We start from the raw sequence: 25,596 nt of genomic DNA, 5'->3' as shown, positions 1-25,596 counted from the left end.
AGGCCAGATTTTTATTTTTTATAGAGACAGGTCTCACTGTTGCCCGGGCTGGTCTGAAATACTGGCCTTAAGCAATCCTCCTGTCTCAATCTCCCAATGCACTGGGATTGCAGGTGTGAGCCACCACACCCAGTCTGTTTAGATTTTACCGCCCTTTTAGTTAGACTATTTCACTGAATCATGTATACTGAAAAATCAGTATGATCCCTTTGTTTAAATCAGCTTTCCCAGAAAAGAAAAATGTAAATTCCATCTCTCTCTCCTGTTCTCTTGATTTTCAAGAGGGGGAAAGAATCCTACAATATTTGCAGAATCACTAAATGCTTAAATTGTGTGAATTTGGCAGTGTAAGATATTTCACTTCAAGGGCCACATCTATAGAATACAACCAGACAATGGCTTCAAAAGAGCTTGTTTTTATAAACTTCAAGAAGTTATAGAGAAGATGCCACTTGAAAGAATCGCCTGTTCTGGGAGGATACTCAAGATCAAAGAGTTTTTTTTTTTTTCCTTACTAGCATTTATAATTAAAGACCTAATCCTTTATTTTAAGCAAGAAAATGATTCCCTTTATTGAATGAGTTGTTTTCCTTCTTAAAACCCAAAGGTTGACATCAAATTTTGGGGTGAATGTCCTATTAATTAGCTTGGGTCATTCTTTGATTTTGATGCATTTAAAATGTTAGCCAAACGCAGGAAGACAAACCCTATTTTTTCTTTTCGAGATGGAGTTTCGCTCTTGTTCTCTTGTTGCCCAGGCTGGAGTGCAATGGCGTGATCTCAGCTCACCGCAACCTCTGCCTCCTGGGTTCAAACGATTCTCCTGCCTCAGCCTCCCGAGTAGCTGAGATTACAGGGTGTGCCACCACACCCGGCTAATTTTGTATTTTTGGTAGAGACAGGGTTTCTCCATGTTGGCCAGGCTGGTCTCGAACTCCCGACCTCAGGTGATCCACCTGTCTTGGCCTCCCAAAGTGCTGGGATTACAGGCATGAGCCACTGCACCCGGCCCCGACAAACCATATTTTAAGAGAGCACATTGATCGTGGTGGCTCATGCTTGTAATCCTAGCACTTTGGGAGGCCATAGTGGGTGGATCACCTGAGGTCAGGAATTCAAGACCAGCCTGGCCAACATGGCGAAAACCCCATCTCTACTAAAAACACAAAAATTAGCTGTGCATGGCGGCACATACCTGAAATCCCAGCTACTTCAGAGGCTGAGGCAAGAGAATTGCTTGAACCTGGGAGGCGGAGGTTGCAGTGAGCTGAGATCACACCACTGCACTCCAGCCTGGGCAACAGAGTGAGACTCCATCTCAAAAAAAAAAAAAAAAAAAAGAGAGAGAGCATATCATTTAGAATTACTTCATCAAAAAAACTCCTTGTTCAGGAGCCTCCTCTGGGAGATTCCTGATGGCTTTGTGTCACACGAATGGATTTGTGAAAACCTGTGTGGATTATTGCCTGAGTTTATTCTTAGGGAACCTCAGTGTTCCACAGATCTATAAGTAAACCGGTTGTAGAAAAACATCTAGAGAGTCCGGGTGCAATGGCTCATGCCTGTCATCCCAGCACTTTCGGAGGCCTAGTCAGGAGGATTGCTTGAGCCCTGGAGTTCGAGACCAGCCCGGGCAACTTAACGAGACCTCCTTTCCACTAAAAATCAAAATTAGCCAGGTGTGGTGGCGCATGCCTGTACCCCCAGCTAATTGGGAGCTGAGGTGGGAGAATCACTTGAGCCCAGGAGATTGAGGCTGCAGCGAGCCATGATCGAGAAACTGCACTCTAGCCTGAGTGACAGAGCAAGACCCTGTCTCAAAATAAAATAAAATAAAATAAAATAAAAACAAGCCGGGCGCGGTGGCTCACGCCTGTAATCCCAGCACTTTGGGAGGCCAGGGTGGGCGGATCACCTGAGGTCGGGAGTTCGAGACCAACCTGACCCACATGGAGAAACCTCATCTCTACTAAAAATACAAAATTGGCCAGGCTTGGTGGCTCATGCCTATAATCCCAGCTACTTGGTAAGGCTGAGACAGGAGAATCGCTTGAATCTGGGAGGTGGAGGTTGCGGTGAGCTGAGATCGCACCATTGTGCTCCAGGCTGGGCAACAAGAGCAAAACTCTGCTCAAAAAAAAAAAAAAAAAAAACCATCTAGAGCCTAGTAGAAGAACTTCTTGGCTTATGATTGCCAGGGTCAGAACACTTTGGGATTATTCCTTAACCATAATTGATGCTACCATCTTGGAATCTGACCCACTGCTGGATCAAGGATTGCTGTTACAAAGGATACTCCATTAACTCCCTTCCTTCATTAAAAAACAAAAACAAAAACAAAAAACTCCTGAAAAGACATCTGGCAAGAATAGACATCTGCTGAAAAGAAATACAACTGTTTTTTGGCTGGCAGTTCTAAGCATACTTAGCTGAAGGCTGATAAAGGACCTGTGGATTGCTCCCAACCACTGATTTTTTTTCCACTATTAAAAAAAAAAAAAAAAAAAGTCAGCCGAAAGCCACCAATCACGAATGCAATGTTTTCCCACGCATCAAAAACACTACGTCCACATTTAGTGTGTTTGCTATTTCTTGAAGTGGGTTTTGCCCAAATCTGATCCAAGCATCACTGAATGGTAAAGTGCACAGAAGGAAGAAAGTAGGAGAGAACACTCCTAGCATTTTTTGAATTTCAGTTATTTCACCTTCCACCAAAAATGTCCTAGATGGCTTAGCTGATTAAGAGTATTACAAAGAGATGGCTAAGGTCAAGGTTTTAATCTATTTAATGGCCTGTTTACTTTGCTTAGCTCTGTTCCACGCGGGCCACAAGTACACCTCTCTCAAACTTACATTTCTAAATTAAGGTGGACCGAGTAATAAAGCATAAGCGAAACCATCACTGATGACTGGAAGACACAACAGGAACTGCTCGCCATGGAAAGGGAGCATCTCCACCAACACAGAACTTAAAAGAATTTCATTTAGTCTTTTTTTTTTTTTTTGAGACGGAGTCTCACTCTGTTGCCCAGGTTGGAGTGCAGTAGCACTATCTTGGCTCACTGCAACCTCTGCCTCCCGGGTTCAAGTGATTCTCCTGCGTCAGCCTCTTGAGTAACTGGGATTACAGGGGCACACCACCATGCCCGGCTAAATTTTGTATTTTTAGTAGAGATAGGGTTTCACACCATGTTGGCCAGGCTGGCCTCAAACTCCTGACATCAAGTGATCCACCTGCCTTGGCCTCCCAAAGTGCTGGGATTACAGGCGTGAGTCATTGCACCTGGCTCATTTAGTTTTTTCATTCATTCTTTCCATATGGCCAGTGCTGACATCACAGAAAGAAACCAGATACGGCCTCCACCCAGAAGGAATTTGGTATGCAAAGAACAGCAATTACAATGCAAGTCCTGTAACTGAGGTATGCAGAGACAGACTCCTGGAAAGGCAGGAGGGACTGTAGGCAGAAAAGGACGTCGAGGTGTCAGGAGCTGAAGGGCAGTGTGAATGTCATTTTGAATAGCAAATGGCGTAGTAGTGAGGTAATGCAAATTAAACGACCAACACGAGCCACTTCATATATTATTCTTGTTTTAACAAAGGAAGGACTAACAGGCATTTGAAAATCTTTAATGGAGGTAGTCATAAGATTGAACCAACTTTTTTTTTTATCTTACTGGTCATTTCTGTTGTCGAAGAAAAACAGATCCCTGACCCTACAACTAAATTGGAATGGGAATAGCTTTAGCATTTTAAGTCGCATTGACAGAGGACTTTTCCCTGTAAGATATAGAAATGTGGCTTAAACAAACTAAGCAAACGTTACAAGTTTCAAGTTTATGTAAGAGAAAACAGGGTGATAGAAAAGTCTTCTTGGAAACACCACAATTCTTTTATCATGCAACACAGTGAGATCACAGCCTCCGAAAGAGATAAACTAATCGATTTTGGCCAGGCTTGGTGATCTGCGCCTATAATCCCAGCACTTTGGGAGGCCAAGAGTTCAAGGCTAGCTTGGGCAACATAGCAAGATGTTTCTATAAAAAAAAAAAAATTAAAAAATTAATCAGGCATGGTAGTGCTCGCCTCTAGTCCCAGCTACTCAAAAGGTTAAGGCAGGAAGATTGCTTGAGCCTGGGAGTTCAAGCTCACTCTCTCTAGATAGATAGATATAAAACTTTATCTGTAGATACAGTTATCTATCTATATAGGAAGATAGATTAGAGAGAGAGAGAGAGAGAGAGAGAGAGAGAGAAACCAATTAAAGTGAGTATAGGCCAGGCGCGGTGGCTCATGCCTGTAATCCCAGCATTTTGGGAGGCCGAGGCAGGCTGATCACCTGAGGTCAGGAGTTCTGAGACCAGCCTGGCCAACATGGCGCAACCCCATCTCTATTAAAAATTCAAAAATCATGGCCGGTGGCTCACGCCTGTAATCCCAGCACTTTGGGAGGCCGAGGCAGGGGGATCACGAGGTCAGGAGATCGAGACCATCCTGGCTAACACGGTGAAACCCTGTCTCTACTAAAAATACAAAAAATTAGCTGGGCGTGGTGGCGGGCACCTGTAGTCCCAGCTACTCGGGAGGCTGAAGCAGGAGAATGGCGTGAACCCGGGAGGCGGAGTTTGCAGTGAGCCGAGATCGTGCCACTGCACTCCAGCCTGGGCGATAGAGTGAGATTCCGTCTCAAAAAAAAAAAAAAAACAAAACAACAACAACAAAAAAATTCAAAAATTAGCTGGGCATGGTACTGCATGCCTGCAGTCCAAGCTACTCAGGAAGCTGAGGCATGAGAATCGCTTGAACCCAGGAAGCGGAGGCTGCAGTGAACCGAGATCGTGCCACTGCATTCCAGCCTGGGTGACAGAGTGAGACTGTCTCAAAGAAAGAAAAGAGAAGAGAGTACAAAAGTTTCCTTCTTGGCCTGGCACAATGACTCAAGCCCGTAATCCCAAGACTTTGGGAGGCCAAGGCGGGCAGATCACCTGAGGTCAGGAGTTCGAGACCAGCCTGGACAACATGGCGAAACCCCATCTCTACTAAAAATACAAAATTTAGCCAGGCGTGGTGGCGGGCACCTGTAATCCCAGCCACTCGGGAGGCTGAGGCAGGAGAATCGCTTGAACCCAGGAGGTGGAGGTTGCAGTGAGCCGAGATCGCACCACTGCACTCCAGCCTGGGCGACAAGAGCAAAACTATGTCTCAATAACAACAACAACAAAAAAACCTTCTAAAATCCCAGTCAAATGTTAAACCAGACCCGGTAAAACAAAACTTTGTACGTCAGTGAGACACCATCGCCACCTTGTGTTCAACAGCCTTCATTACATCCACATTTATTGCAAATGATCACCCGTGGGATTCTCAACAATTACAGAATATAGCTTTATTTATAGAATCTTACAAATAAAACATTTACAGTCCACATAAGTTAATTTTCTTTTCTAATTTCTTCTCATACACCTGAGTTATTTAAAAAAATACTGTGATGGAACTGCAGAACTGTAAAGGGAAATATGAACAATAAAATCCTAACCTCTCTTGCAAAAATCAGACAACTTTGTTCTAAAGTAGATGCCCGGCATATTGCCATCTCTTTGGAAGAGGACTTACTATACTCAGCTCTTACGCTACCCAAACAGAGAAGCCTTCTTTTTAAAACCCAAGGTTAAGGACCAGTGAAGAATAGCTCCAATTTGACACTAGACACAAAATACCTTTGGGGGCAAAGACAGGGGCAAGCTGTGTGCCGGTGGTGAAGTGAGAAGGAGCAGAACCCCTGTCCCTGCCTCACTGTTCCTGCATGTGACATACACTTTCCTTGCTAAATTATTAATAGGAGCTGGTGCATCTGGAAAATGAGGTCGAAGCTGCTAATGACAGGGGTGAAAAAGTCCTCCCACTGACTCGCTACTCCTTAGACTTCTAATATGTACAAATGCTTGAAACAGCAAATTCAACAACTAAAAATCAAAAGAAATTGCCAATTTTCGACTCATGAGGCAAAGCTGTTGCCACAATCAGTGGCGACTCAAGTCAGACGATGTGAGCATCTCCGCCCCTCCTAAGCTCCGACTAGGACTGACCTCTGCACCAACTACAGTTTAAAGAGGATTTCCCTTTGAGGCAGCTGTCTATGGAAGGAAATTTCTTAAGGTAATATAGGTGTGCACAAAAAGGGAAAACACCCTATTTCATTTTTCAATTTGTTAAAGATTATAGTTTTGAGCTCCTCTCCTAAACTAGAAATCCACTAACTCTAACTTAGTATTCTACTCCAAGACAAAGGGTATTATGTTTAAGGAATGATAGGATCTATTGGGAATGCTAAAATTATAAATTTAATACATCAATGCGAGTTAGGTTAAAGCAAAATCTTCCAGAGTCTTCAACTTTGAGTTATTTTCTGCTAGCTCCTGAAAGCAGCTTGAGAAAAATAAAACAGAAAAGACAAAGAACCGTTTAAAAACAACAATAATAATGACAATATAAAAAGTTAGATTCCAACATTCAAGGAATTGGTTCTTTGGTAAAACTGGACCATAATCCCACCAGGAAATCATTTCCGATATTTAATCTAGAATCTCCATCACTGAAATTTTCCCTCTTCAGCGTATTCTCAAATGTAATTGAAGCCAACAGGCAAGATAAAAACAAAACTTAAAAAAGTATCACCAGCAGTTTTCCTGCTCACGTTCTTTTCAAGAATATTCCTGGTTTGACAGATGTCTCCCAAGAAGAGAAAACAAAACGGATGCTGCTTGTGATTACTGAGAGTGGACAGTTTTTCTATGTAAGAGAAAAGCTCAGGCATTGGTAGTGAACCAGTACTCCCGTCAGCCATGCACATGAATCAGTTTGCAAACATGGCCCCTGGGCTCCAATTGTGGGCACCACTAAGAAAGGCTTCTGGAGAGACAGGCTCCCCAAAGTGGCTAAAGAATCTCACATTATCAATATGATAATAATAAATCAATTCACCTAGTGAACCTGGAGAAGAGCTCCCCTTGAAGCCAGAGCTCGGAGGCAAGGGCTCCACAGTGGCTGAGGCTGGCCTACAGTTTTGCAGACAAGTTATCTCCATCCATTTTCTGGAGAGAGTTAGAGCAATTCATATTCAATTCAATGCAGGATTCGACTTTTTTTGCAAGGAAGCAGTAACCTAGACGGGTCATTTAAAACCCATCTGTAGCATAATCATTAGGCCAACCATTCTGCAAACATCTGCGATGCCCTAAGTGAAGTTTGTGCCCTTACATTTCAGAGACCCCCTATTAGTCATGCTTTGATTTATGGAAGCGGCAAATCCTAAATTTTGCCTGCACTGATTCCATTTCTGATTACCCTTGTCTAAGTAGAGCATAAATGGCACCCCATTTCTACAAGTCAGCTTGCCACTCTGCAGACGTCTCAACCTGGGGGAGGATGGTTTGTGCAGTCTACCCTCTAACACAGAGGTCTCAAATGTGCTCAGAATGTGTTTCTAGGAGGCAGCTACAAAGTCTCTTAGAAGATGGCAGTGGGGAAGAGGAGGTCAAAATCACAGCCAAACCAACTGTTTTCTTGCAGACAGCCTGAGCCTCCATTCTGTCAGCGTTAACCTGAAAGAGGAGGTCCAGGCAGCCACACCGCCACGTTAGCTCACTCGGACAGCCATGAAACACCAGGTGCTATTACAAAATCAATACCCAGCATCTCAGTAGGAGCAAGTGAGCATCCTGACAAAACACACAGCAGTGGTTCGACTTCCTCTCCCATTCAGGATGAACCTTGCCTCGCCTCTCACCCTGCTCACGTGTTCTGACTTCAGGGTCTCTTTGAGAGAAGTAATAGGCAATTAAACAGACTTTGAAAAAATGGGAAGGCTTCCTGTCTCCTGTCTCTTCTATTGGCCAGCTGGAGGTCCAAGGTGCCCAGCTAGAGTCATGGGCCCCACACTATGGATTCAACTCTTGATATTTCTAGCCAAGTTATAACCATTGGCTCTATTTTTGCATTGTTGGGTAAAGGATTCAAAACCTTTCAGCACTGGTTCCAAGAGGAGGCCAAGGTAATCAGAGAAAAAAGTCAGGCTTGTCTTGTAAGCTGCATTCAGGTTCCAGAGTCACTGAGAGAAAAGGAGGTGAGGAGAGGGCAAGAGGCACTAGCTAGAGACTGGTTACCAGGGCAGCTTATTCCTAGGATACAGCATTTTACAAACGGCTGACATTTGAATGCAGGAATACAGTCTGTGTCAGTTTTTCATAGAACGGCCTCTTCCGTGGTGCATTGTGGATGGTAAGTCCTCGGGCTGGCGATCGGGCAGCCCAGGGCCCGACTTCCAGTCCCACAGGCTCTTGGCAGGGCCCTACCCAATCTGGATCTGTCCTGAATACATGGTGAGGACCACCATGATGGTGAATCCAGTCAGGAGGCCCAGGTTCTGGATGACAAATGGAATCAAGATGCTGCCCTTCCTTTCATCCTCTTGACAGACCTCATTCATCTCAGGGAACTGGGAAAGAAGCAAGAAACAACACAGCTGCAATTCCTTGCTTCATCTTGTAAGTCCAGGGCAATTCAGTGATGGAGATATAGATCAGGTTGGTTGACAAAGAAAATTATCAGGGCCAGGTGCAGCGGCTCACTAGAGGTCAGGAGTTCGAGACCAGCCTGACCAACATGGTGAAACCCTGTCTCTACTAAAAATATAAAAATTAGCTGGGCGTGGTGGCGCAGGCCTGTAGTCCCAGCTACTTGGGAGGCTGAGGCAGGAGAATTGCTTGAACCCGGAAGGCAAGGCTGCAGTGAATGGAGATCACGCCACTGCACTCCCGCCTGGGCAACAGAGCGAGACTCCATCTCCAAAACAAAACAAAACAAAAAAAGAAAATTAACAATAGCAGGTACCATGTCTTTACAACTGTCTAGGTAAAACAAAGTACTCAACGTGTATGTGGCTCTGGATGAGTTTAGAGGCTGGCTAAAAATAAATGTACTCTGATAAAAAATAAACTTTATATTATAGACTGTTTTTTTTTTCCCTTTTTTCCACTCTCTCTTGCCCAGGCTCGAGTGCAGTGGTGCGAACATAGCTCACTGCAGCCTCAAACTCCTGGGCTCGAGCAATTGTCCCACTTCAGCCTCCTGAGTAGCTCTACAGGTGCCTGCCACCATGCCTGGCCTTATTGTGGACTTTAAACACTTGAAGAGGTCTTTTTGTTACCAAGATATTATTAACAAGCTAGATGCAGTGGCCCACACCTATAACCCCAGCACTTTGAGAGGCTGAGATGGGAGGATCCCTTGAGGCCACAAGTTCAAGACCAGCCTAGGCAGCATAGAGACCCCATTCTATAAAAATTCAAAAAATTAGCTGGGCATGGTGGCTGGAGCCTGTAGTTCTAGCTGCTTGGGAGACTGAGGGAGGAGGATCACTTAAGCTCTGGAGTTCAAGGTTGCAGTGGCCTATGATCACACACTGCACTCCAGGCTAGGTGAGTGAGGTTCTGTCTAAAAAAAAAATTAAAGAAAAAGACACACCCAACGCACTGAGATAAAAAAAGAAACAAACCAAAGTATTGCTATTATTGTTTTAGGGGTAGTATGATGTATGATTATGCGTAATTTTCTTTCCTTTCTTCTGTCTCTTATCTATATACAGCCATTCCATAATAATTAATAAAGACCATAGATCAATGATAATCATTTTCTTTAATGACATATGCTAACAAAAACATAAACTTTTCCTCCTTTAAAATCTAATGCCCCCTTAAAAACTGCTGAATGGTAGGTACGCCTTAAACAGACGAACTCTGTGGTGTGTGAAAGAAAGCTAAGGAAGATGTTATTAAAAACAAACTACCGGCCATGTGCGGTGGTTCATGCCTGTAATCTCAGCACTTTGGGATGCCGAGGCGGGTGGATCACCTGAGGCCGGGAGTTCGAGACTAGCCTGGCCAATATGGGGAAACCCCATCTCTACTAAAAATACAAAAATTAGCCAGGCGTGGTGGCGCACGTCTGTAATCCCAGCTACTCAGGAGACTGAGGCAGGCGAATCACTTGAACCCGGGACGCGGAGGTTGCAGTGAGCTGAGATCATGCCACTGCACTCCAGCCTGGGAGACAGAGTGAGACTCCATCTCAAAAAAAATAAAAATTAAAAAAAACTACTTACCTAGCATCCATCCCCTTAGCCGCCCTCTCATCCAGTGAACTGTGGAACACTTACCATATCAGCCAGAGAAATATACAAGAACATTCCTCCAGCCAGCGCAAAAATCCAGTTGGCAGAGAAGTGGCTGCCGGCCAGGATGCCAAAGGCCAGACCCAGGTAGCAGCAGCAGGCAGAAAGGAAGTTGAAGAAGAGAGCCTGTTGGATGCTCATCCCAGCGTTGAGCAGGATGACAAAGTCTCCTACAGCAGGGAGAATGAAAAGGGGAGGGACGAGGAAGGAAGAGTAAGATGGGCATGGTGAATGCACACCTGTCATCCCAGCTACTCAGGAGGCTCAGCTGGGAGGACCGTTTGAGTTCAGGAGTTTGAATCCAGCCTGGCGACAAAGTGAGAGCCAGTCATACAAGGTCGTGGGAGACAGAGGGCACCGATGACATCAGACTGCTAAAAGTGTGGGTGAAAAAAATCAAGACAGCCCTAGACTCAAGACAGAAGTGACAAGACAGGCCCTTGAACTTCCTGTTCAGGACCCGTCTCCATTTGCCAAACTGGCCGTATACCCAGCCTAGAGGCTGAAAATCTTTCTCAGGATTTTAAAAATAGATGACCAGCTGGCACTGGCCTCCTCATTTCTGTCTGGATTCATAGTGAAACAGAAGGAACCCCCTTCCTCACAACTACCATGGAAACAAAATCAAGACTGGGAGAAGTTAAGTGTCGAGACTGTGAGAAGTGATTTGCCCGAAGTCACAAGTCAATATATGGCAAAGCCAGAACTTGACCCTAAGTCGTCCCTAAAGCCTCTGGAGTAATTACTAGCTTTTTACACTCTCCCTCTGATCAAACTAAGTCCCTCCTACCCCCTGGTTCATCCAGCTGCCATGCACCTGCCAGGCACCTGAGCCTTTGGAAGATTAACAGGCTAGAAGAGAGAGCCTTTACTGAGTGCTCAGAATAGCACCTGGCACATGGGAAGTCCCTCTCACCCTTTGTTTTCCTTTAATCCTCACTATTATTCTAAAAGGAGGTGCTCTTATTAACCCCACTGTATAGGTGAGAACTGAGCCACTGCATATGGGGCTAAAAGGAAACAAACACCCCTGTAAAAACCCCATCATTTTAAATTATCTATTTAATCGTTAAGAAATGGTGGTTAGGCCACGTTCGGTGGCTCATGCCTGTAATCCCAGCACTTTGGGAGGCTGAGGCGGGCGGATCACGAGGTAAGGAGTTCAAGACCAGCCTGGCCAACGTAGTGAAACCCTGTCTCTACTAAAAATCAAAAAAAAAAAAAAAATTTAGCCGAGTGTGGTGGCAGGCGCCTGTAATCCCAGCTACTTGGGAGACTGAGGCAGGAGAATCGCTAGAACCCAGGAGGTGGAGGTTGCAGTGAGCCGAGATCACATTACTGCACTCCGGCCTGGGCAACAGTGCGAGACTCCGTCTCCAAAAAAAAGGTGATTAGGGTCCATGAAGCTTTAGGAGTGTGTTAAATCAGTTACAATAAGCACTGTGAAGACAGGGAGATGGGAGCAAGGAACCGGCCACAGGAAGGGGGCCTACACCACCACCCGAGGGAGCACCAGTGGAACGGGGGACGCACGCTTACCTAGCTCATGTGGGAACTCCTCACAGAGGATGGCCACCGAGGTGCTGATGCCTTGGAAAACTGACACAGTGAAGGAAGCACCGATGGCCAGGCCGTCGATGAAATTGTGGAGGCCGTCGCTCAGAGTGATCATCCAGGCCAGAGTGCCGATATCAGAGTAGCGGACACCTTTCAGCCAGTAGCAAGCACTCTGGGAAGCCTGCAGGTCCTAGGAGAAAGCACACCCCCAGGGCCCGCAGAGTCAAAGGCTGGACCATGTTCCCTCAAGGTAAGCCTGAGTCAACCTCTTAGAGGCTCCACCAAGCAGCTGGTGGCCCACTGACCTGCACAGAGAGCGAGCCCACAATGACCTTCTCGTCCACCATGGGCGCCTTGCCATCCAGCTCACTGCTGCAGTGCTGAGGAATCATGTGGTCTAGGTCCCCGTTCTGCAGCTTCTCCATCACCCCCTCCTCCTGGTCCTTCTTGGAGGGAAGCGACTCAGAGGCATAATGGCTGTGTCCATGATGATGCTGGAAGGGTGACAGGGAGGGATCAGCATGACATTCACCAAAACCACAAACCTGATTGAGCACCTGCTCCAAGGAAGCGCTTCACACACTGGAAGACCTCAGCCTTACCATCGAAGACAACACAAGCAGGTCACGTGCCCAGAAACATAGCAAAAGCTATTATATAAAGCCATGGTCGGGCATGGTGGCTCACACCTGTAATCCCAGCACTGTGGGAGGCCGAGGTGGGAGGACTGCTTGAGCTGAGAAGTTTGAGAGCAGCCTGGGCAACGAAGCGAGACCCCGTTTCTAATATCTATATATATAAATCTGCACCAAGTGCGAAGGACCTGGTGTCAGACAGATATCAAAGCTGTCTCCTCGGGGTACATGCTTATTCCACCAAGGCAGCCACTGCTCAGATATTTAGAGCTCCTCTTTTGCAATGGCTAATCTCACTCAATTCAGCAGCTATTTAGGGAATAACTGCATGCCAGCCACTAAAGATATCTTTTTGAAACTGTACTATAATAGTCCTGTTTCTCTGCAGCCTCATACTTCATACAGAATGAATGCATGGTATCAAGCTCTTCTCCCCATCCTGTAAAGATACAAATATATTAAGGAAATAATCTTAGAACAAAACAAAGGGGATAAACTACTGCTTAGTAGAAGGCACCCAGGCCAGATCTAGTTTCTGGTCTGGCCTCACTTCTGGCCAAATATCCTCAGGAGGTGAAATGGGATTGTCTCCTCAATAAATTAGAGTTTCACAGAAATTGTGATATTGGGCTAAGACCATCACCACCACCACCACAATACATCGACACTGTTTGAGATGGGTGTTTTCCCTAGAAGAGCTTTCTTCAGCAACAATTGGGCCTCACCTCATTTTTCTGCTTAAGAAGAATCTTCAAGATCTTCTCTGTGAAAAAGAAAAGATAAAAGCCCCCAAACACCACTGCAGACTTGGAGACATAATAATCTTCCAGAGGGTTGAAACCAAATGCCTGTGGACCCAGGAAAAGAAAATGAGTTTTAAAGAAAATAAAGCATCTTTACTGATCCCCCTCTTATCTCTTAACTACTTCCTTGACTCTAGGAAAGGAGAGAGGCATAATGGAGTAACTCTGCCATCTACCCATCCTCTTTCCAGCAAAAATCTAGTCCTTGGTGTTTCCCTGATGTGACATCACTAAACCTGCCAGGTTCTTCTCAAGCTTATTTGCTGATGCAAAAGACTGATCATCTGTAGAATTTTAATCCCAGAAAGAAAAACCTCCGATATGGTTTTCCACTTTTGATTTCTCTTGGTGCTTTGCTATGAAGGCATTCTCTGCCAATAGATTTCATATTGAAGGAGCAGACACTTGTATTTATTTTCATCTTATCTAGTGTTCCTGGCTGACCTGCCTGTAAACACAAAGGGAGATGGTGTAATTATACTTTCTAAAACGGGAAACCCATTTCCCAGTTAAGTAATAAGAACTGCAGCGTTTTCCTAACCGCAGACCTCCCAGTGACCACAGAACCAAGAAAGTGGACTGTGTTATTGCGAGCGTCAATTTTTGGGTTTTGTTTTGAGTCCTTTCTGAAACTGTCACTTATCAAAGAGGGAGGGGAGAATCCACTGGGAAGAGGACAGGAGTAGAAATCAAGAGAATTCTGTCCTAGGGTAAGCTCCTGATTTATGGTGGGTTCTTGTGAATGTGTCTAATGACCTGGCCGGGCATGGTGGCTCATGCACTTTAAAGGACCGAGGTGAGTGGATCACTTGAGGCCAGGAGTTTTGAGACCAGCCTGGCCAACATGGCGAAACCCCAACTCTACTAAAAAAAAAAATACAAAAATTATCTGGGCCTGGTGGCACACCTGTAATCCCAGCTACTCGGGAGTATGAGGCAGGAGAATGGCTTGAACCCAGGAGGCAGAGATTGCAGTGAGCCGAGATGGCACCACTGCACTCCAGTCTGGGTGACAGAGTGAGACTGTCTCAAAAACAAAAAAAAAAGTATCTAACGACTTGCTCCTATTTTATTCTTAAATTTTTTTGTGGGTACATAGGAAGTATATATATTTACCGGGTTGTTCCTCCATTTTCTGATGGGAAACGGGCCTTGAATAAACTTCAGCCCTCTCATGAATTGGTCCAAAATAAAAGTTGATCCCAACTTCAAGGAACTCTGGGCTGTTTGTTGCCTTTATGTTTTAAAGGGGCCAAATTGAATCACCACCCTCCAGGGAAACAACACTTTCATGTTGACTTTCCAGGGGAGTCGAATCATCTTGGGGGAAAAGTGAAGTGAAAATAGGCAACGAACACTTCTCTGCAAAAAGCCACAAAGGATGGTGAATACAAAATCATGGGGTTGAGCTTCAGAAATCCCAAAAGCTGGGTTCTCAACTCAGGGATATGTGTTCTTGTGCAGGTCAGATTCCAACGTGGTAAAACGTTACTTGTTCTATCGATACCATGGAGTTAACCTAAGGATCCACTAGGAGGGAGCCAACTGACATTTCAGAAAACACCAAGTGTTGTAAGAGGCGCATGCAGTCATCTCTGCTTCAACTGCGGCTCTGTCCAGGCCTGCAAGACCACCCACAGGGAGACGTCCTGTGCTTACTGTAATTAATGGGTCTGCTGAGGGGATTACACCAAATTAGATGAACCATCAGCTCCTTCTTTTGTGGCAAGTTTTCTCATGAACTTATTAGGCAAAGGTACCATCAAGGTATATAAAACCAGACATTGTTTGACTTGCATTGCCTTTGCCCCAAAACTCCCTATGGACAATCTTTTTACTGAGAACTGTGGGTTCTGATGATGTGGGAGTTTGTTTGTTTGTTTTGAGACGGAGTCTCACTCCCGTCACCCAGGCTGGAGTGCAGTGGTGCAATCTCGGCTTACTGCAGCCTCCATCTCCTGGGTTCAAGTGATTCTTGTGCCTCCCGAATAGCTGGGATTACAGGCGTGCGCTACCACGTCTGGCTAATTTTTGTGTTTTTAGTACAGACGGGGTTTCACCATGTTGGCCAGGCTGGTCTTGAACTCCTGACTTCAAACGATCCACCTGCCTCAGCCTCCCAAAGTGCTGGGAATACAGGCGTGAGCCACTGCACCCGGCTGATGATGTTTTTTAAACTTCTCTGCACCCAAAGCCTTAATCTGAGCACCACAACTAAGCCAGAGTGAGCTCGCTACACTGCATCTTTTCACCCCACATCACACAGCACTTTCCGCACCAGGCACTCAGTGCTGCCGAAGACTCGCTCGTTCCACCCTCACAACATCATCCTGAGGCCGGTCTATTGCTCTCCCCATTTCACATCTGAAGAAACAGAGGCAGTGTGAGGTCAGTGGTGTGCCTGGGGTTACGGAACCTACTGATAGCAGAGCTGAGATTTGAACCCAGCTCTTCAGCCTATGCTGGGCTGCCTCTCCTAGTTCACGCCTAAGTTCTAGCTTCGCTTTCCAAAAGGAAAGGGCCTCCAGGTGCCCTCTCTATGCCTTCTATCCAAACGGAGGTCCTCCCACTGTGCCCGCCGGCGTGCTCCGGGGTGAAGGCCCTGGCTTGCCATACCTCCGGGATGAGCTGGAAGAGGGCGTTGGAGTAGAGGGTTCCAATCGCCAGAGCTATGAAGTAGAGCAGCAGCCTCTTGTAAAAGGTCTTCTTCATGAAGGGCACCACGCTGGCCCCCAGGAGGGAGCAGAGGGAGATGACGGTCACACAGAGGAGACCGTATCCCCACACTGCCGTGCGGAGGGAGGGCCAGCCCCACCCAGGGCAGGGAGAGAAGGCACATGCCCCATTGCACAGCAACCACCATTTAGGGGGAGGAAGGTGGAGCAGATAGGGAGGTCGCAAGGAAAAGTTTGGTGGATATTAACGGAACAAAAAAGAAAAATCAGAGAGAGACAAGTAGGGAGGGAGAGAGAAATAGAAAATTTGTTAGTGATTCACATCTGATGAAATTTCCTTCAATCAGTTCAGAAGAAAGAGGAATTCAAGGTGGCCTTGGAACCCTGTGACTTCTGCCCCTGTGGCCACTGGTGGCCCCAAATCGTTCCTGCCAGTGGTGTGACTGGCAGGGCAGGGTGCTGCCTCGTCACACACCCGAGGTCTGCCCAGACCTATCACAGAGGCTGTCCAGGACAGACTTTGGACTCGAGGGCTCTCTTTATAGGACATGCAAGCAGGTGGAAAGAGGCTGATCACTCTGCTGCTGCGTTTGCTTTTGCATGTCCAATTCATACAGCGCAGGCTCGGGTGACACCACGACCACTTGGTTTGCTTTGTGCAAGATACAGCCAAGCCAGATGTGCAGGGCAGAAGGGATGGAGAACGATTAATTCATGCCCAATGCCCATAAAATTCAGTGTCTTAACCTCTCAACTTCTTTGCTTATTTCCATGTGCTCTGAGAGGGGCTCAAGCACAGAGAACAGAGTTCCAGGAACACCCTGTCACAAAAATATTTCCTTGAACATTTCCCAGTTGTGACACTCCATCCAGGCCCAAAAGAGGGCAAGGCAGAACCAGACCAGGATGAGACACTCCCTGGCAGGCCACAGGGGTGGAGCACACACAATTACAGTATTTCCATTCCAGCAGGTCACAAGGCATTTCATTTCAAATCTTTAAAAAATTAATATATTCCATTGCTGGAGCTGAAAAAATAGCCCAAGTTGAGGCCTCCCCTGCAAAGTGTTTGTCAGATCCATGCAGAATTTTGAGATGGCACCAAGATGGTTCACATTCAACCAGGAAGAACAGGCAAGGCATGGCATCCCATCTGCTGTCTTTTCTGGGTGAGTCTTTTGACTGGGAAAGCCTGAGAAGCAGCTGACATGGGATCTTTGTGAAGGGCAGCATCCACGACTCCCTAATGGGGTCAACCACACGTCTGCGTATCCTCACCCTCCACAGCAGCATCCCTGCTTGAGCTAAAAAAGTGGGCAGACTGTCAACTTGGGCCTTATTTTTATAGCTCCTCTGTGATAACAATTAAACAACAAAATTAACATTTCAAAACAGTCAAGTCAAGGTACCAGGAAGTCAGTCCTATCAGAAAAAAGTCAAGATGCAAGGTACAAAGGGCTGAGTGCCCCTTCCATTTATCTTGTCATTTTAATTTTGTTTGGTCTTAGTCTTTGTTCTGTGTTTGGCTCTCTATGCTAGAAACGATGGCCTGCTCAAAATTAAAGAACACTCGCTTTTTAGGCCAAGTCTACATATCACTTGGTAACCTCTTTTCCTTCCATCTCATTCCAGATGGATAAGCTCTTGGTGCCCAGACCTGAGTACTGCCAGGATTTCTCCTTAGAATAGAGCAAGTACTTAGCACCAAAGGCATGGACGGCAGTCGATAGCTGCCGCTTTCCCTTGATGCCTTATGTATGGGGCTTAACAAGGGAGGGGAGACTGTCAAGTCCCCAGGAGGAGGGAAATTGGAAGAACCTTGCATCTGACAGCACCTGCAGAGGCCAGAGGAGTGAGAGGTGGGCCCTGAGATCCAGAGTTAGAAGTCGTTTGTGGCTTTGATACGAGGGACAGGTTCATTTCTCAGGTGGCAGTCATTGGGTGCCTTGGAGCCCAGGGTAGGGGAGGAGGGGATTGGCTCAGCTGTGCCGCCCCAGGGAAAGAGGACGCGCAAGTTTCTGTTCTACTGCACCTCTGGGATGAGCTGGAATAGCGCGTTAGACAGCAGCGTTCCAATGGACAGGGCGATGAAGTAAGTGAGCACACGGCTGAAAAACGCTTTCTCTGTGCAGGGCAGGACGAGGACTCCCAGGAGAGAGGCCAGGTTAATCAGTGAGACACTGAGAAAACCAAAGCCCCACACTGTGGAGGAACAAGAACAGACGAGGGCCTCTATTACTGAGGGTGGGGACACTCCTGCTGCCTGGGGCGGCCCTGTTCTGAATTCAGGTGTGATGGGGCAGACCGAGATCCACCAACCCATCAGTAAACATTTGCTGAGTCCATCTCTCACCAGATGCTGTGGAGAAGCCTAGGGAAACTATCAAAATTGCTATCCAAGAGAAACACCTTTTCCATGGAGAGACGGATGCAAACAGCAATGGAAGCCTAAAAACCATACAAGCGGGCCAGGTGAGGTGGCGCATGCCTGTAATCCCAGCACTTTGGGAGGCTGAGGAAGGTGGATCACCTGAGGTCAGGAGTTCGAGACCGGCCTGACTAACATGGTGAAACCCCATCTCTACTAAATACAAAAAATTAGCTGGGCGTGGTGGCGCGTGCCTGAAATCCCAGCTACTCAGGAGGCTGAGGCAGGAGAATCGCTTGAACCCAGGAGGCGGAGGTTGCAGTGAGCCGAGATTGCACCACCGCACTTCAGCCTGGGCAACAAGAGCGAAAGTCTGTCTCAAAACAAACAAAAAAAAACAAAAAAAAGCCATACAAGTAAATAATGACAGCAGAAAACAGGGACTTGCAGTAACACAGACAGTATATTCCGGGTGCTGACACTCAGGCAGCACACGCCGGCCCTATGGGGCTTAGGGCTATCAGGGTATACACTCACAGCTCGTGGCAAGCCTACTGTGGCTGGATCAGGGATACCGGGATAGGGAGGGGAAGAAGGATTCAGGGGCCAAGTGCAGCCTCCGGGAGGTCTTAAAGGAAAAACTATAAAACCAAAGTAGGCCAGGTATGGTGGCTCATGCCTGTGATCCCAGCACTTTGGGAGGCCGAGGCAGGAGGATCACTCGAGCCCAGGAGTTTGAGACCAGCCTGGGTAACATAGTGAGACCGTGTCTCTACAAAAAATTTAAAAATTAGCTGGGCATGGCGGTGCATGCCTGTAGTCCCAGCTACTCAGGAGGCTGAGGCAGGAGGGTCACTTCAGGCCAGAAGGTCAAGGCTGCAGTGAGCTATGATTGCACCACTGGACTCCAGCCTCGGAGACAGGGCGACATCCTATCTCAGAAAAAAAAAAAAAAAAAAAAAAAAAAAGATTAAAAAAGCCAAAGGGTTGGGCCCCCGTGGTTCAACATAAAACAAAAAGCGGACCAAAAAGGGATCCATAGGCCGCTCAAGAAGTCCAACACTCTGAACATTCGCCAGCTACGGCCCAGGAGTCTGACAATGTGCTAGGCCATCCTTGCAAAATACAAAAATTATCCATCCAATCATCGCTCCCGCTCCTGACACTGACAACCTCATCCTGGTCATCACTGGTGAGGCATTCAGTGAGGAGCAGCAGCAGCTCAGCCCAGGGGTCCTTGTGAGACGAGGGCGAGATGGGAGATGGGCTCCTGCCTTCCTGGCCTGGCTCACCTTCAACAGCGCTTGGCCGCCCCTCCTCCGTCTGCTCATTCTCCTCGTTTTCCTGGTTCTCCGAGGTGCAGGCCCGGGAATCCAGCTGCTGGAGGATGGTGGGGCAGAACTCCTGGAGCTCGCTGCTCCCAATCCGCGACTGCTCGCTGAAATTGTGGGCAGTGAAGAGGTCTCCAGAACTAAAGCACTGAAACACAGGAAGGGCAGGAAGCCGCTTAGACCCCAAAGGTCAGGCCTTGCCCTGCTAAACAGCAACCTACTCAGCCTTCCCAGAGGAAAAAAAGAAGACAGAAATGTCCAAATTTCAGGGAATTTGTAGATTCATCTAGTATAGGGATGAGGGCAAGGTATTCCCTAAACTTAAAAAACTAGTAACTAATCCTTATGGCTCAGGCAGCCGGGAAAGTTACATATCATAAGCACAACCGTCGGTAAATGAGTGCCTGAGAAACTTTGGGAATGACAAGATTCCAATCATTGTCACCAAAGTGGCCGGGCACAGTGGCTAACACTGTAATCCCAGCACTTTGGAAGGCCAAGGCAGGCGGATCACTTGAGGACAGAAATTGGAGACCAGCCTGGGCAACATGAGACCCCTTCTTTACAAAAAGTTGAAAAATTAGTGAGGTGTGGCGGCACATACCTGTACTCTCAACTACTGAGGAGGCTGACGCAGGGGGACTGCTAGAGCCCAGGAGTTAGAGGCTACAGTGAATGAGCTATGATCACACCACTGCAGTCCAGCCTGGGTGACAGAGCAACACCCTGTCTCTTAAAAAAAAAAAAAAAAGCAAAATATTGTCACTAGGGTATAGTTTCTAGAAAACACCATTCTGGGGCCAGGTGCGGTGGCTCTCGCCTGTAATCCCAGCACTTTGGGAGACTCAGATGGGCAGATCACTTGAGGTCAGGAGTTCAAAACCAGCCTGGCCAACATGTTGAAGCCCCATCTCTACTAAAAATACAAAAATTAGCCGGGCGTGTTAGCTCACGCCTGTAATCCCAGCTACTCGGGAGGCTGAGGCAGGAGAATCACTTGAACCCAGGAGGCGGAGATTGCAGTGAGCCGAGATCGCGCCACTGCACTCCAGCCTGGGCAACAGAACAAGACTCCATCCCCCACAAAACAAAAGAGAAAGAAAACACCATTCTGTGTGTGTGCCTGAAGATACAAGCTTCGTACCAAATCTGGCTGCACATCACAATAGCCCAGGGAGCTATTATGTTAAAATGCGGGTTCCAGCTACTTCTCTGAAGCTGAAATGTCTAAGGGTGGGGCTCTGCCAAAACTGTGGTGCTGCCCGATCAGCCCCACACATCCTCAACCATAGGACTGCCCTCAGCCTGAAAGACATATGTGTTCACAGAGGTTAGGGGAGGAAAACCTGAAGATTCAGGGAAGTGGGCCATGGCCGGCCAGCAGCCGCCACACACAGTCACCTTGGGAGGTAGCAGGTAAGCGCTTCTCACGAACCGTTCCTGTGAAATCTGCAGCTCCACTTCTAATTATACTGTCTACACCTACATGCCAGGCCTTTTCTGAGTTCGGTCTCACATGGGCTTATCTCTGAGAGTCAGCCCTCTCGGTGTGCTGCCAAAATAAGTGCCTGCGCTTCTAAGGCTGAGGGCTGGACTCCCGCCACCCCGAGATGCTGCTGCTATCCTGGCAGGTCCTGAAGCTCACGCAGCTGCATCACCCCGCAGGGGCATGGGGGCGTGCTTGTCTCTGGCTCAGCATCTGATGTGCTCAGGTGTTCGCATCCAAGCCACGTGGTTCCCCCGTCCCTTTTTTTAATTTTTATTTTTTGAGATGGAGTCTTGCTCTGTCGCCAGGCTGGAATGCAGTGGCATAATCTCCGCTCATGGCGACCTCTGCCTCCTGGGCTCAAGCAATTCTCCTGCCTCAGCCTCCCAAGTAGCTGGGACTCAGGTATCTCCCGCCATACCCAGATAATTTTTGGATTTTTAGCAGAGACAGAGTTTCACCGTGTTAGCCAGGATGGTCTCGATCTCCTGACCTTGTGATCCACCTGCCTCAGCCTCCCAAAGTGCTGGGGTTACAGGCGTCAGCCACCGCGCCCGGCCCCGCCCCTCCCCCCCAACTTTTGAGGCCTCCACCTCCTGGGTTCAAGTGATTCTCTCACCTCAGCCTCCGGAGTAGCTGAGATTAGAGGCACCCACCACCACACCGAGCTAATTTTTGTATTTTTAGTAGAGATGGGGTTTCACTGTGTTGGCCAGGCTAGTCTCAAACTCCTGATCTCAAGTGATCTGCCTGCCTAGGCCTCCCAAAGTGCTGGGATTACAGGCGTGAGCCACAGTGCCCAGCACCCCCGTCCATTTTATCTCCACACTGCACTCATCTTTCAAGGGGCAGTTGGAGGACACCCCACGCTCGAGCCTTCCCTGATGACTGCAGCACACTCATCTCCCCCTCTCATTTCTGCATCCTACAATTACTGTCCAACCCACAAAATGCAATGCTTCATTTCAGTGCCTGCTGACTTTGTCCTCTGTTGGTTAACTCCCCATCGTGACAGTCAGCTCCCTAAATATGACTCATTTTTCTCTATTTCTCACAACACCAGCACAGGGAACAAAGTCGATATATAAAGATTTTGCTGGCTGACTTATATTTGGCTGCCACAAATAGCCCCAGAGTCTGATTAGCAGAGATGATATGGAAGAAAGAACACAGAATCCAAAGACCTGGTGTTCCAGCCCTGGTCTCCGCAGGGACTCACTGCGGGACCCTCGGTGTCCTCTCCTATAAAATGCAGATAATCTCACCTGCACCTTGAGGGACTGTGGGCTCACCCGGGATAGTGTGTAATGGGCTCTGTCAATGGTAAACTCTATGAGAAATACCGTCCTGGGAGCCGTGTTTTCTCAGCATTTCGGAGTGACTCAAGTGCGGCACTGAGGAAGATTCTGGGGGGCTGAGAACCCCACTTCCAGGCTGCCTTTTATTTTGTTTTGTTTTGAGACAGATTCTCGCTCTGTTGCCCAGGCTGGAGTGCAATGGCTCGATCTTGGCTCACTGCAACCTCCACCTCCTGGGTTCAAGCGATTCTCTTGCCTCAGCCTCCCAAGTGGCTGGGATCACAGGCATCCGCCACCATGCCTGGCTAATTCTTGTATTTCTAGTAGAGTTGGGGTTTCACCATGTTGGCCAGGCTGGTCTCGAACCCCTGACCTCAGATAATCCACCCGCCTTGGCCTCCCAAAGTGCTAGGATTACAGGCGTGAGCCACTGTGCCCGGCCCCAGGCTGCCTTTTGTTAAGGGCTTCAGAACACCTATGCAGGGGGTCAGAAGGTGCTGCAGAAGACTCAGAATTTGCTGATTCAGACAATGAGGGAGAAAGAATCAGCCTGTCCACTCTATCATCGCGACTTGTCTGCCTCATCCTACCTCTGCCAAGCTGCCAGGCTGCCCTGGGCCCAACTAGACAGGGAACCCTGAGAGGCCAGAGACGGGGCTGAGCAGAGCTGCTGGCTCACAGGGGAGCCTTACCGTGGAGAGGTTCCTGTGTCCCTGCACGTGCTGGGTGACATTACCCCGGCCCACTCCCACATCCAGGTGGTTGAGCAGGGCCTTCAGCTGCTGCAGAGTGAGGCTGTCACCCTCGCCATACCGATGTATTAGATCCTGCAGGAAGGAGGCAGCGCTGATAGCTGGTGCACCCGGGGATGAAGCGTGAGCCTCAGGGGTGGTTCTCCATAAGCCAAGCAGGGTCAGCAGGAGGCAGCTCTGGAAGGCCGGGTGCAGCAGCTTCATGGTGACTGAATAAACCTGTGAGAGAAAAAGGCAGGTGAAGCTGAGACCTCTCCCTGTGTGCCGGCAACTGCGCCAGGCCTGTCCGCCACACACTGAACATGTTGAGACTATCCCTCAGTCTCTGCCTCTCTGCTCCTTCTTGAATTAGCCTTTGAGAAAAACCCTTCTTTTGAAAGCACAGAATAAAAATGAATAAAAAGGACAAATTCAACAGTTTTGATTAGATTGAAAAATGAAAAAAAAAAAAAACAGCAATGCGGTTATGATTTTTTTTTTTTTTTGAGACGGGATATTCACTCGTTGCCCAGGCTGGAGTGCAGTGGCGCAATCTCAGCTCACTGCAACCTCCGCCTCCTGGGTTCAAGTGATTCTCCTGCCTCGGGCCTCCCAAGTAGCTGGTATTACAGGGGCCCGCCACCACACCCAACTAATTTTTTTCTATATTTAGTAGAGATCGGGTTTCATCATGTTGGCCAGGCTGGTCTCGAACTCATGACCTCAGGTGATCCACCCACCTCGGCCCCCCAAAGCGCTGGAATTACAGGCGTGAGCCACTGCACCCGGCCAGTTATGATTTTTTAGAAGTCGTTTTAGAGGTACTAAAATAACCATGGATTTGACATCTTATATCTGGGGGCTGCTTCAAAATAATAAAGGAGGGGGTATGAGCACAGGGGTGTGGATGAGACATGATCAGGCATGAGCTGATATTCACTGGAACTAAGTGACAGGTAGATAGGAATTCATCAGACTGTCTGTCTAGTTTTTGTTTGTTTGTTTGTTTGTTTGTTTGTTTTTGAGACAGTCTTTCTGTCTCCCAGGCTAAAGTGCAGTGGCACGATCTCGACTCACTGCAACCTCCACCTCCCAGGTTCACGCAATTCTCCTGCCTCAGCCTCCTGAGGAGCTGGGATTACAGGCATTTGCCATCACGCCTGGCTAATTTTTGTATTTTTAGTAGAGATGGGGTTTCACCATATTTGCCCGCTCGTCTCAAACTCCTGGGCTCAAGTGATCCACCCACCTCGGCCTCCCAAACTGCTGGGATTATAGGCGTGAGCCACTGTGCCCGGCCCTGTCTACTTATATATGTTTGAAATGCTCTGAAATAAAGCTATTAAAACATAAACATCGGCCGGGCACTGTGGCTCATGCCTGTAATCCCAGCACTTTGGGAAGCTGAGGTGGGTGGATCACAAGGTCAGGAGTTCGAGACCAGCTGAGCCAACATGGTGAAATCCCATCTCTACTAAAAATACAAAAAATTAGCCAGGCATGGTGGTGCACATCTGTAATCTCAGCTACTCAGGAGGCTGAGGCAGGAGAATCGCTTGAACCTGGGAGGCAGAGGTTGCAGTGAGCCAAGATCGTGCCATTGCACTCCAGCCTGGGCGACACAGCGAGACTCCGTCTCAAAATAAATAAATAAATAAATAGGCCGGGCGCAGTGGCTCATGCCTGTAATCCCAGCACTTTGGGAGGCCAAGGCAGGCAGGTCACGAGGTCAGGAGATCGAGACCATCCTGGCTAACACAGTGAAACCCCATCTCTACTAAAAATAGAAAAAATTAGCCGGGTGTGGTGGCGGGCGCCTGTAGTCCCAGCTACTCGGGAGGCTAAGGCAGGAGAATGGTGTGAACCCTGCAGGCAGAGCCTGCGGTGAGCCAAGATTGTGCCACTGCACTCCAGCCTGGGCGGCAGAGCGAGACTCTGTCTCAAAAAACAAACAAACAAACAAACAAACAAACACCATAACTAAAAGAGAAAAATTACAGACTGGCAAAAATATATACCATTTGATATGACATAGGTTTATTTCTATACTGTACAAATTAGTAAACAAACATAAAAAACAGCCTCTCTATAGTATTGAGAACATAAATTTAAAACTTGGCTGGTTCCATTTTGCTACTTATTAAAATAGCAACATAGCTTTTTTTTTTTTTTGAGATGGAGTCTCACTCTGTTGCCCAGGCTGGAGTGCAGTGGCGCCATCTCGGCTCACTGCTACCTCCACCTCCTGGGTTCAAGCAATTCTCCTGCCTCAGCCTCCCAAGTAGCTGGGATTATAGGCGCTGGCCACCATACCTGGCTAATTTTGTATTTTTAGTAGAGACAGGGTTTTACCATGTTGGTCAGGCTGTTCTCGAACTGCTGACCTCAGATGATCCTCCTGCCTCGGGCTCCCCAAGTGCTGGGATTATAGGCGTATGCCACCGCGCCCGGCCAGATTTTTTTAATATAAAACATTTCATGTTT

The 25,596-nt window shown here is 47.6% G+C and overlaps 1 protein-coding gene across 3 annotated transcripts in view; it reads right to left on the bottom strand.

Moving 5' to 3' along the window:
* Positions 1-5,371: 5,371 nt before the first annotated feature.
* Positions 5,372-25,596, bottom strand: part of SLC39A14 (solute carrier family 39 member 14) — a 55,267-nt gene continuing 35,042 nt past the window's right edge. For all 3 annotated transcript variants that reach the window (XM_003823597.7, XM_034965810.3, XM_034965809.3), the window contains 8 exons: positions 23,074-23,352; positions 19,559-19,745; positions 15,840-16,009; positions 13,146-13,268; positions 12,091-12,279; positions 11,768-11,975; positions 10,214-10,398; positions 5,372-8,494 (listed from right to left, as the gene is read on the bottom strand). In XM_003823597.7, the coding sequence (XP_003823645.1) occupies positions 8,348-8,494; positions 10,214-10,398; positions 11,768-11,975; positions 12,091-12,279; positions 13,146-13,268; positions 15,840-16,009; positions 19,559-19,745; positions 23,074-23,337 (1,473 nt within the window). In that variant the 5' untranslated portion in view covers positions 23,338-23,352 and the 3' untranslated portion in view covers positions 5,372-8,347. The remainder of the gene's footprint in view (positions 8,495-10,213; positions 10,399-11,767; positions 11,976-12,090; positions 12,280-13,145; positions 13,269-15,839; positions 16,010-19,558; positions 19,746-23,073; positions 23,353-25,596) is intronic.

The sequence above is a fragment of the Pan paniscus genome, chromosome 7, assembly GCF_029289425.2.
Source record: "Pan paniscus chromosome 7, NHGRI_mPanPan1-v2.0_pri, whole genome shotgun sequence".
NCBI lineage: Eukaryota > Metazoa > Chordata > Mammalia > Primates > Hominidae > Pan > Pan paniscus.
Note: the sequence above shows the minus strand (reverse complement) of the source record. Positions and strands in the feature narration are given on the sequence as shown.